Source organism: Perissodus microlepis, chromosome 18 (assembly GCF_051167445.1).
Source record: "Perissodus microlepis isolate ML-2025 ecotype Zambia chromosome 18, ASM5116744v1, whole genome shotgun sequence".
NCBI lineage: Eukaryota > Metazoa > Chordata > Actinopteri > Cichliformes > Cichlidae > Perissodus > Perissodus microlepis.
The window spans coordinates 10,992,909-11,004,970 of record NC_140478.1 but is presented as its reverse complement, the minus strand read 5'-3'; the positions used below and the strand labels follow the sequence as shown (position 1 = coordinate 11,004,970).

At 42.3% G+C, this 12,062-nt stretch overlaps 1 protein-coding gene across 1 annotated transcript; it reads left to right on the top strand.

Annotated features, from left to right (window-relative positions):
• The first annotated feature begins 6,310 nt into the window (after positions 1-6,310).
• On the top strand, positions 6,311-11,545 carry bcl6ab (BCL6A transcription repressor b). The gene is made up of 9 exons (XM_084911590.1): positions 6,311-6,417; positions 7,923-8,094; positions 8,272-8,493; positions 8,584-9,390; positions 9,496-9,623; positions 9,742-9,909; positions 9,993-10,123; positions 10,238-10,375; positions 10,576-11,545. The coding sequence occupies exons 1-9, from the start codon at positions 6,387-6,389 to the stop codon at positions 10,717-10,719; spliced, it is 1,941 nt and encodes a 646-aa protein (XP_084767716.1). The 5' UTR covers positions 6,311-6,386; the 3' UTR covers positions 10,720-11,545.
• Positions 11,546-12,062: the final 517 nt, after the last annotated feature.

Here is a 12,062-nt window from a genome sequence, read left to right as displayed (position 1 = left end):
ATAAATGTCCCCTCCTCTTGTCCTGTCTCTAGAGGGAGCCTAATTGTTTAAGTGAAAGACATCGTTCCTCATTCATTTTCCTCATCCAAATTTTCCTAACCGCCCTATTGTCAATGTTTTCAAAGCAAAACTGCCGGTGAGGCACTTAGGTTCACATAAAAAAAAACTTCCCTCCCTCTCCCGCACACGCAACCTTCCACGCACACACGGACACTCACAAGTGCGCGCACACACACACACATGCAGCCACACACAGAAACACACATACGCCACCTCTTGTTTCTGTGCAGCCCTTCCCCCCGTCATCCTCCCAGAGGCTTTGCTGTAAAACAACAGGGGAATCAGCCACAGTGACACCGTGTACTCTGGTACTTTTCCACAGATAACAGTCACTGAGAAGCAGAGTGTTGCAATCTGTGTTTATATTGACTCGGTGCATTTATTGCCTCGCATTCCATATCGTCAAGGTAGACTATGTTCAGCTCTGACTTCATTGAAGCTGCTTTGTTCTTTTACTGACTATAAATTGGCTACTGATCAACGTCTGCAGTTTTCCACTCAGTGTGTCACTACAAACACCTTCATTTAGATGGTGCTTGCTCAGAATAGGGCCACAAAATAATTCAAAACAATGAAAATAAATTAAAGATTTCAAAGATAAGGAGAGACAAGGACAGCTTGATAATCGCGCTGGGCAGTGTGTGCTGTCCTCAAAGTGATAGTACTCTGCATACACCGTAGTCATGTGCAAAACAAATGCCCCAGGCCTTTTTAAACATAGTTCAGCAAGCAAACACTTGACCACAGTATTCGCACATAAAGTAAATACACTCAAAGAAATGCCAAATGAAATTAGAATTTTGATATAGTTTTTAAGGGCGTTTTTAAAGGGTCTTTAGGGCCTTTAGTGAAACAGTTTTGGATGTTTTGAGTTGGACAAGAGGTTTAAAAAAAACCTCCATATTGTTTATAAAAATCTTCCGCTTTGAAGACAATCAACTGAAGTGTGGGAAGAATTCATGCAACTAAAAATTTGACCAGGGCTGTCTGCAACTACAGGGAAGCACACAGCAAAAGATGCAAAAGAGAAGTCTCTACAACTTCTTGCAGCCATTGGTGTCAAAGTGCATTTGCCTGCAGATATCAAGGGTTTGACCTGCATGCCAGGCGTGCCACGAGTCACGAGAAAACTTTTTTAACTACAAACTTTAGAGCAAAATGAACACGAGAATACGAACGTAACAAGCAAAGAGGCAAAATTTGCTTATGGGATGCTATTCACAGCAAGTGCTTTACAATACACAGTATTGTGAAATTGATTAAATGTTTATGAAATCCAAAAATGAAACAGGGACTAAGAGCAGGCTTTTTTGGATTTTAGTAACATTTTTCTGGAGTGATGAGTCACACTAACAGCCATGTTAGCCACAGACAGTAGGCAGTTTCTCTCATATCAACTATGAAGCACGGTGGTGGGTATATTATGGTCTGGGCTTGGTTTGAACCTGGGATGTTCGCCAGCTTGCATTCAACTTATCTGTTATTTCTGTAGTATGCAACATAACTGCTTAGAAAAAATGCGCGTTGAACTTAAGCAGTGACGTGGACCTTCTTACGTGATGATGATAATGAACAGTCGCAGATTCACCAAGAGGAGGGTTAGGTAACAATGCAGTCAAAGCCACATTCAATTGCCACTGAAATGTGGAGACATTGTGAACAGATAGCAGATGGAAGAAAACCCCCAAACATTTCAGCGAGCCAATAACGAGGAGTGGTGGACAAGATATTTCACTGAAGGGACTGGCGCTAGTTTCTGTCTCCAAAGAAGTGCTTCACTTTTTGTTCTCAGAGATAAATCTAACATTGTTGATGTTTCTATTGAATAAATTATGGAAAAAAGCCAGTTTCTCCTGTGTCCACCGTTGTGCCCTTTCACTCAGGCACTGTTTCAACAATTCCCATGAGACGCCCTTATTTTTCCACATGACTGTAATGCACAGAGGGGAGAAAGGTCATCATCTTTATTTACAATTGTTTTAACCACTTACAACTGAGGATGCATTTTTGGCTTAGCTCAACAAAGCCACCATTCATGAATCCCCTCCAAGCGTTTAATTCGAGGTTGGACCACGAGGAACACGAGTCACTGTCCTCGAATGACCCGAGTCCAACGACATGTTCCAAAAACTCTGCAAAATTGGCCTGTTTGCAGTCGCTCTCAGGAACTCTTTGTGCAGCATTGCCTCTAAACGGATCTCAATGTTAATGATTGGTTACAGTTAATTAACTTGGGTGATGTAACATATGTTGCCTTGTTTGTAAATTCATTACTGATCAGATGCTCAGGTGAACTGAGATAGAACAGCAATGCTCTGAATTCCTTTCAATGCTCAAAGTATCTGTGCACCTGTAAACAACGACAAAAAGCTCCAGCTTTGGCCAACATGAAACGAGGTCGGGCACAGTTACAATAACTAAAACAAAAAAACAATCAGTGTAAAATAAAAGCAAAACTAAGCAGGGACTTTTTTAAAAATTCTGTCATCAGCACCGAGAAACTCGACGGGCTAATAAGAGTAGAAGCATGTGTCCTTCTGTGGCTTCTCTGGGGCTGAGCTAGGCCGTGGAAACCACAAATATGAGAATCATGAAGGGGACGGTTAACATCTGATGTTGAAGGAGCAAACTGTACTTTCCTCTTCTTATTCTAAAGTGACACTTAAGGCACAGCAGAAGATATGCAGATAAAATCTCCTCTTAAAAGTTGACAGAAACGGACAAAATATTGCCAATCTGATTCCAAGTCAGTCTCCAAAGTTTGTTTCTTCTTACTGCTGCAACAGGTGGTTTTATCATTCAAAACTTACATGCATGCCAAAGCGCTGCCTGCTCAAATCAGGCTCTTTTATTTTTTATTTTTGCTTTATTTAAATAAAAAGAAAAGGACTTGAATTATTAATCCTCCTTCTAAAGTTGGATGAATGTTTTTTAGGTGCTTCGCTGACTTCACTGTCTTGTTTATTTTCACCTGAAACTATCAGCCACTCTCTTTGAATTTAAAGGATACTCCCAGAAAAATATGACCCGTTCTGTAAACTGCTGGCTTCTCCTTATCTTTACGGGACAACACATTATTAGCAGCTTGGCCCAGTTTACTCAGTGCACCTGGGTCTCTTGAAGTTCAGTCATTTTCACGCATACCACCAGCACTTTAAATATATACTTGTCAGTAAGTCTCTGCAGAGTGCATGAAAACAGCTCAAAGGTTACTGTGCTTGGACTTTATGTGTTCAGCATTGCATGGTTTGTTTGCAGCGCGCGCTTCGAGAGCTGCTGGAAAGTAGCATTAAGATTTGTGCTGTTCTTCTAAAAGTCAAGAATTTCTATGCCTCTTTGCTTCACCGTAGACAAATTTAACAACAAATTTGATCATTTTGAGGTTTTGTTTTTTTGTTTTGTTTTTTTTACAAACCAAAAAACCGCCAATAGAAAAAAGGCTCAGTGTGTTGCAGACACTGATCTTGCAAGACTTTGTTCACTTGTGCATGCAACAGCCCAAATTCAAGTGCATGTGGTTGGTTCAACAGAAGTGAATGCTTCCCCCTAGCCCCACATGTCAGAATCAGAGTCATATTTTATTGACGTGACCCTTGATCCCTGGCAGGCAACCATGTACCTGGATCATGTTTGGGGACAGACATGTTGATATCCTTCTGCATCTAGGGCCCGAGTCAGTGGAGTTCATGTAAATGGGTGGGGAGGGGTCTTGTTAGCGCACAGCCTCTTTAACCAGTCAAGCAGGAGAGAAGAACAGCAACAATTTTGTTCCGGGGCTGGCTGACTGGCTAAACCTGTGAAGTTGTGTTCATGACGTGCACGACATTCTTTAGTTGGACCCTGAGGAGAAACGGAGAAAGCAGTCAGTTTGAATATTGTTTCCCACTGCATTCAACAAATTCATGTAATCAGAAACATGTTTCTTAACCAACTGATAACGTGCTGATATCAGTTTATGTGTCATAATCATTACTACTTAGCCCTTGAGAACAGTTACATATCTTCTGCGGTTTCAGAAAACAAGCACACTGATACTAATAAGGATGTGATCGGACACGGCTCTGAGGATACAAATTTACAAACGAAAGCTTTTGTTACTAACTCTGAAAGATGTGGACATGGACGCTGCACCTGATATAAGCTGACTAATCGTATCTGTGCATCCTCTTCTTGCCTGCAAGTAAACAACTGAACCAGGAAATCCGATGTCTTTTTTTGTGTGTTTTTTTCCTCCTGCCAACGCGAGTGACTCTACAGAGATTGGTCTGTCATTCAGAACAGAAAACGTTGCTTCATTCAAAGGATGTGAAGACGAACAACCCACAGAAACTTGCACCTAAAGATAACCGCTGGGGGAAAAACATCGACAGTGAAAACAACTAGAAATAGAGCACTTTGTTGCCATAGCCACCTGATGAGCTTTAATTTAGAAACACTAAACTGCAGAGGAGAGACTGAAAAAAAATCAGTCTGACAATTTATTGTTTCTATTTTGCATTGTTAGTTGTGTTTTAGAAGCATTTTTCATTTAACAATATAAGATTGTTTATTTTCTTTTAATGTCACATATGACCAATCAGTTAAAATGTACTACATGTAAAATGTGGCTTTGATGATATTTTCTCCACCATTTACTTTGGATTTGCTGGCAGCTAGTTTATCAAGCTGAAGTATTTTAATACCTGCGCAAACAGAGCAGTGCTGACACTGGACGTACAGTAAAAGTGACTGAAGGTGTGGATAATAAAAGTGGATTATGGCCATTCTGGGAAGCACTATTTCCTAATAGTAAGACGGTCCTTTGTTTGAATCAACCAGCTATCCTTCCCTCTCTGTGCAGGGTTTGCATGTATATCCTGTTGTTGCAAGAGAGAGAACCTGTGCGGGTTCTCTCTGTACTTCCTCCCACATGGATGTTAGATTAATTGATGATTTTGAACTGACAGTAATTGTGAATGGCTGTCTGGCTCTATGTTGTAATCGTGTGACAGACTTGTGACCTGTTTAGGGTTGATGGTGTTTTCATTCAAGAAGGAATGAGTACAACTCAAAGTTCGTGCACTATGTTATTTATATAATATCCTTCTCCCTACATCCCAGATGAAGTTTAATGCTCGGGGAGAAAGGCGATATTTGTTGGTGTGAACAGGTTAGAGAGCAGATTATTGTGTACATATAATCCTGAGCTCTCACTAATAAGTAAACTATCTCCGCACCTAAAGGAGGACAAAAACAATAACAAATATCTGGTACAAGGAAGCAGATAATGAGTTGCAGATTGCGCTGAGTTAATCAGGGGTGAGCCATTAGTGAAGTGCATGTGCATCTAGGAACATGCCATAAACTTTACGGCAGTCTGTTCATAATTTTCATACCGTGACGTTAATATCTTCAGACTTTCAAAACAGTTCAGGACCTATTCAGGAACTGTTTGTTGCACAATAATTATCAATTAGTTCAAGATCTGTTGACTCATCGATTAGTCCCCGGGGTGTTCTGAGTGTAAACCAGATTAAAATGCAGCTGCTGATGGTGAGACAGGAAGTGGTTGGAACGCAGACGAGTGTATCTCAGCCTTGTGGAGAGTTGAGGGCTGTACACATGCACATGCATCGCTTTAGACAGCCCATGTGTGACACTAAAGTAGGCCTTTACAGTAGGCAGTGTTTGTGCGATTCTTCACACAAAATGTGTGTATGATGTGAGATCGCGTTTTGGTTATCATCTCTAACACATGAACAAATAATCAGTAGAACTTTTCTACTAGATCAAAAGAAAATGCTTCAGTTTGAAGTGATCTTAATCGAGTTTAACCAGCGGTGGAAAGGCATTTTTAGGGCAAGCCGAGTGTGAAATGAAACCCACAACAAACAACAAAACAAACAAGTAAGCCGCTATTAGCGTTTGAATTATTTGGGTGTAAGATGACATCTAAACTCTTCTTAGGCGTATGGGAGGGTTTTAGAGCTACAGCAGGCGCTCATGTTCCCCTCGGTATTTATAGCTCGGTCAGCTGACCTTGCACTTGGACCGATCCACTTCGCGGGGGATGAGAAGTCAGACGGGAAATAAAAATACACATTAAAAATTGCGATTTTTGACACGGGCTTTAATACCCCCACAGCTGTGTTTTAATCCCGGCGTTTATTGATCAAATGTCGGTTACTCCCCGCAGTGCTGCGGGCCCACGGCTGAAAGGCCGCCGGCGGCGGAGAGCAGCTCCTCCGCTGCTCGGAGGATGGTACGGCCCTGTGTTGAAATTCCGAGAATTGAGCCGCTCTGTTTCTTAGAACTGGATTCTCAGAACTGGATTCTCAGAACTGGTGATGCACAGAGTTTCGAGGAAACTTTTACAAGGTGACTTTTTTTCCCTTCCTATTTTCTCAGCATTACCCTCAGAAGTGTAGAGAAGTAGCAGATGCTCGTGTGGCTTCCTCGCCTCTATGTCTTTCTTTCTCCTTTTCTTTCTGTGCCACTTATTTTCATTATTGCGAAGGTTTTATGGCTCCGTTAGCCAGGAGTGAAGTAAACGATTTGAGCCGTGGTAGCTGTTCAGATGGGATAGTTAGTAAAAACGGTCTTAAACTTTCCTTTTATGTGTTTATTCCAGCTCACGAGGCCTGTTTGTCTTATTGTATTATTATTTATTATTATTTTTAAAAAGCTGTTTAGTTGATACCACCCTTTCACATGATCGAGGTTACATATCAACCGGGAAACAGTGGCGCAACAGGACCGGTCGGACTAGTTCAGTCAACATCTAGATTTCCTCTGCGTATTTCTTTTGTCGACACTATTTTCACTTGTTTAATTGTGCCCTTCAAACTGAGCCGACTACTTTTTTTGATCTTTGATTCGTAAACCATCAGTTCTAACTCCGCAATCGGTGTTTAAACACCATGAAAACATATTACGAAACTTCGCGACAGCCCTTCGGACATGACAGCTGGGTAGTATTTCCATACTTGACAGGGCTTGTGCTGACCTGCTCGGCTTTAACGCACAGCAGCGAGATTACTCAGCCGCCACTCCTTGAAATCACATCCTACGAAATCATGCCGCCTCGGTTTAGTCTGAAACTGCGAAGGTTTAGAAACAACTGTTTGGGTGGGGTGAGGGGGAGTGAATGTTAATGGGTTAAAGGAGATGAGTTGCAGTTAAATCGGGGAACAGGAAACCTCTCTGTGCGCGCTGGCAACCTAATCTGAGCAGCCGGGACGGAATGTGCTCAACGTCAAACGCGCTCACGGACTGTGGGCTGCCAGCAGATAGTTTGCTGTGTTTGTCCACACGCTGTGCCGCTGCAGCGGAAAGACGAGACGAGTTAAACACTTGTGACACGGACACACTAAGTCACCGGTTTTACGTTTGCGCTTTATTTCCCGCGGTCAAGATTTGCTGCCACTTGGCAGAAGCTTGTGTAGACATTGACCCAGTGAAGCAGTGCAGCTGTTTTCCATAATATGTTGAAATGCTGATTAGAGGTTGTACTCTGTAATATCACCGTCATATAGGCTCAATTATTGTCAGAGCAGGGCTGTAAAGGTTTAGTGAGCCTCCCTTGTTTGCGTTTCTCTTTGCAATGGCGCCTCCTTTTGTCCTAACGTTGTCACTTGTTTTGGTTTGAAGTTTGTTTTGAAGCTACGTGGCTCATACTGAACAGCAGCAGCATGTTTTGAACCAGTTAAAAATTTCTGTCACTCCAGGTTTTTATTTGTGGAATAATTGAAATGTTCATACAAATAAAATCGTGTAACTTTATTTTCACCTTGTTTGTTTGTTTTTTCTTCCTACATGCAGCCCACAGTGGGTCAGTTGTAGAGTTTTCCATATTGATCACACCCTTTACAACTTTTGCACAGGTTATGACAGCATGGCCACGACTGCAGACGACTGCATTCAGTTCACACGCCATGCAGGCGACGTCCTGCTCAACTTCAACTGCCTGCGCAGCAGGAACATCCTCACCGATGTGTCCATACAGGTGGACGGACAGCTTTTCCGAGCTCACAAGGCCATCCTGGTGGCTTGCAGGTATACACTGTCAAAAGATCTGACTCGAGTTCACCAACACGAGACTATATATGTAACTACTATGTCATTATTTATAGTGAATAAGTTGGAATTGGGAAATTTGGTTTCGTAGCTCATACCAAACAGTTTGTGTAAACGCTAACCTTCATGATAACTATCTCTCTTTCTGTTTTACAGTGGCTTCTTTTATTCCGTGTTCATGGATCCTGAGAATGCAAACCTCAGTGCCATCAGCTTAGACCCCAAAGTAGACCCCAAGGCTTTCTCCATCCTTCTAGATTTCATGTACACATCCTGTCTGAACCTTAACGACACTGTGGTCGTGACCACCCTGAATACAGCCATCTACCTCCAGATGGAACACGTAGCCAACACTTGCCACAGATTCATTAAGTCCAGGTAAAAACCTAAAAAACAAATAAAAGAAAATGCCTTGTCTTGGGGGAAAAACTAAAGAGATCTGACTTAGAGATGAATGTGTTTTTACAGGAGCGTGCAGAGTGAAGAGATACAGAGGAACTCATTGCATCTGGCTGAAGAAATCTCTGCTTTAAGGCCCGACTATGTAAACAACTGTACACCAAACATGCCCCCTCCTCACGAGTCCAGAGGCTACATGCCCAGTGTTTTCAGGGGGATCAACACGTCTGGCTCCTATCACGTCTATGGTGACGTCTGTATTGCTGCTGAGAAATTAGAAGGTTCTCCGAACATTAGATGCTCACTAGTACCCACCACCAACATGGCTCACAATGAGTCCAATGCCATTATCTCCCACTCACTCCCATCCCAAGTCGGTTACCTCCCCAGTATCATCCGCCCGGCAGTAGCTCACAGCAGCTTTCAAGGACCTGTTCCTCCAATGGAGGAAGACAGCATTCAGCACCCACAAACCAACTGTGTAAGAACGTCCCCAGGCTTTAGCAAAGGTGTTATTTGCAGCCCCCAGAGCCCCCTTAGATCTGACTGCCAGCCAAACTCACCCACTGAGTCGAGCAGCAGCAGAAATGCAAGCATGAGCCTCAAGTGGCCATCAGACTGCCCCAAAGATATGAAGGCCCGCAACTGGAAGAAGTACAAGTTCATCGTCATGAACCAGACTTCTGATGAGAATGAAAAGGAGGCTCAAGGAAACAACGCTAATGCTACCGACGCCATGTCCCCTACACCAAGCCCTGGCAAGAGCAGTGAGGCAGGAGGACACAGCGATGCCCAGGCAGAAGAAGGAGCTGGTGACCATCAAGAAGAAAGTCCCAGATCTCAGAGTGTGGACAGCACAAGCTGCAGCAGTGTCAGGTAAAAGTGCAACTCACAGACAGATCTAATATGAAATCAGCGCTTTAAGACGTTAAGGAGCTTAAAGTAACTTCATACTAACGGTGCTCGTCTTCCTCATTGCAGCAACAACAGATGCTCCACATGTGGCTGCGACAGCCCTCAGTGTATGGAAGCAGGCCACCTGTCTCCTGACTCATACAGCAAAGATGACTCTACCAAGCTACACTCGGATTATTCCACCTCCAGCTGTGGTAAGAGGAACGCACAAATATTAAACTGTTAGCTTGTCTTTAAGCTCTAAGAAGCCTTTTGATCTGATTTTGTGTCATTGTTAGTCACATTTTCATTTATTTCTACTTCTCTTTGCAGAAAACAACAGTTACATCTGCAACGGGTGCGACTCAAAGTTCTCAGACGAAGATTCTCTCAAAGAGCACATGGCCCAGGTCCACAGCGACAAGCCATACAAGTGTGACTGCTGCCAGGCTGCCTTCCGCTACAAGGGCAATCTGGCCAGCCATAAGACTGTTCACACAGGTAAGAGTCACTGCAGGCTCTGCCTCATTTTCAGAACTCAAGGAATGGAGTTGTTGTATTCACCTGCTTTTCTTAACCTCCAGGTGCAAAGCCGTACCACTGCAACATCTGCGGAGCTCAGTTTAACCGGCCAGCCAATCTCAAGACTCATACTCGTATCCACTCTGGAGAAAAACCATACAAATGCGAAACGTGTGGGTCCCGATTCGTCCAGGTGAGGAGAAGAAGACCCCGCCCCCCCTTTCCAAAAAAAACCAAAAACCTTCTCATCTTTAGGAAAAATTTCAAGTGTAGCCTCATTATTAACATTAGTCATTTTCTCCCGCAGGTGGCCCACCTTCGTGCACATGTGTTAATTCACACGGGGGAGAAACCGTACCCTTGTGAGATCTGTGGAACGCACTTCCGTCACCTTCAGACGCTCAAGAGCCACATGCGCATTCATACCGGAGAGAAGCCTTATCATGTAAGCTTCCTAGTCACCCTCTCGTCTTTATCCAACGTGTCTGCTGGCTAAAAAGAGAGTAATCCCATCATGCCGGTGATCCATATGCCTGTCAATAGTTTTAATTCCTGACTGGTAATCCTCGAAAGAGCTAACTGATCTGAGCTGTCCATTTATAAACAGGGATTCTAAATAATGCTTTTATTTCTCCTTTACTTTAGTGTGAAAAATGTGACCTCCACTTCAGACACAAGAGTCAGCTGAGGCTTCACCTGCGACAGAAGCACGGGGCCGTCACTAACACCAAGACTCAGTATCGCAGGTCTCCCGGCAACATCATTACAGGCCTGGCGAACTCCTGCTGAGCGTGCTGCAGACCTTCATTCCCCCCCCCAAACTTTTTTCTTTCACCAGCCGGCATGCTGTCAAAAATTCTATTTTTTTTCTAAACACAACCAGAAATTTGTGTTGCCCTTTACGTATTTGTACGTGATGCACATACTTTATGTAAGTTCTTTGTGAATGTTTAACGACAGAATGTACTTTTTTTTTTTAAATGTGAATTTAAAATTTCTTTTTTGGCAAATCACTCAACACAGTGTCTGAATTGAAGGACAGCTCTCCTTTTCGTACGCATTGAGAATCACTGTTACACTTGTGCTTCAGCTGTAGATATGACTTCGCCCGTTAATGTGGTCTTTTGCAGTCTTACGCCGTTATTTGTTTGTTTGCCAAGGCTTGCCTGTAAATAAGATAATATATATATTTTAAGATTGCCATCTGCTGGCAGAGTACGAATATATTTACATTTTTCTTAATGCAGTAAGCTTTACTGGCTGTCAGTAACACCAGGAATTGTTGTTTTGATGTGTCATAGGTTGTGGTACTTATTGCAATAAGCATAGCTTGTCAGTCATTTAAGCAAATGTTTTTATTGTATTGTACAGTTTTCCCTTTTTATTTCTGGGTTAATGTTGTTGTTTTGCACATGCACATGATGCTGTAATTCATATATTTTCTTACTTTTATTCACGTATTTCTACTTAACATGTCAAAAAAGCTTGTTAAAATCAGTTCTCAGCATCTTATTTATATATATTTTTTTATTTTTCTTGGCTGAATTATTTTGCATTTGGTGCTGCATTGATCCGTTTTTCTCAGCAGGATCATTAAACTTTGATAATCTTTTTACCTTGTGTGTCATAGTTCAATCGGACTAACCAGTTGAATCATTAGTGCCTTACAGTCACACGTTTCTGCTAGCTGCTTTCTCTGACTGCCCATTAAGGCATTTTACTGTCAACAATACGACTGCTGCAGTGAACTGCTTCTGTGATGCATTTCCCGTTTCGCATTTGGTACTTTGCCCTGTTATTATGTGAAAGCATGTCAAGGTACTGTTTTTTTGAAAGCTTCTGTTCTGTAATGTGTAGCTCTTTAAATGCAGACACAAGGCCTCAAGCTAAAACACTCAGGAATATTAGTAATATGTAAGCAAATGTCTGTAACTACAGATTTTATTACAAACACAAAAATAAAATGTTTATTATATAGCACACAATGCAGCATTTGTTTTCATTACTTTTAAGAAACACGATTCGAGCAATGAGTCATCCCAGCATTTAAAATTCATAACTGAATATTGTAGACATGTGGGAAATGTAGAGTATATATCAAACCTCATCTCTGGCTCTTACTTAGTCTTTGT

Excerpts from the sequence above, each read along its gene's own strand:
- bcl6ab (XM_084911590.1), top strand. The coding sequence starts at position 6,387 with ATGCACAGAGTTTCGAGGAAACTTTTACAAG. Across the intron at positions 8,095-8,271 it reads GCCATCCTGGTGGCTTGCAG|TGGCTTCTTTTATTCCGTGT; the intron begins GTATACACTGTC and ends TCTGTTTTACAG. Across the intron at positions 9,624-9,741 it reads TTATTCCACCTCCAGCTGTG|AAAACAACAGTTACATCTGC; the intron begins GTAAGAGGAACG and ends TTCTCTTTGCAG.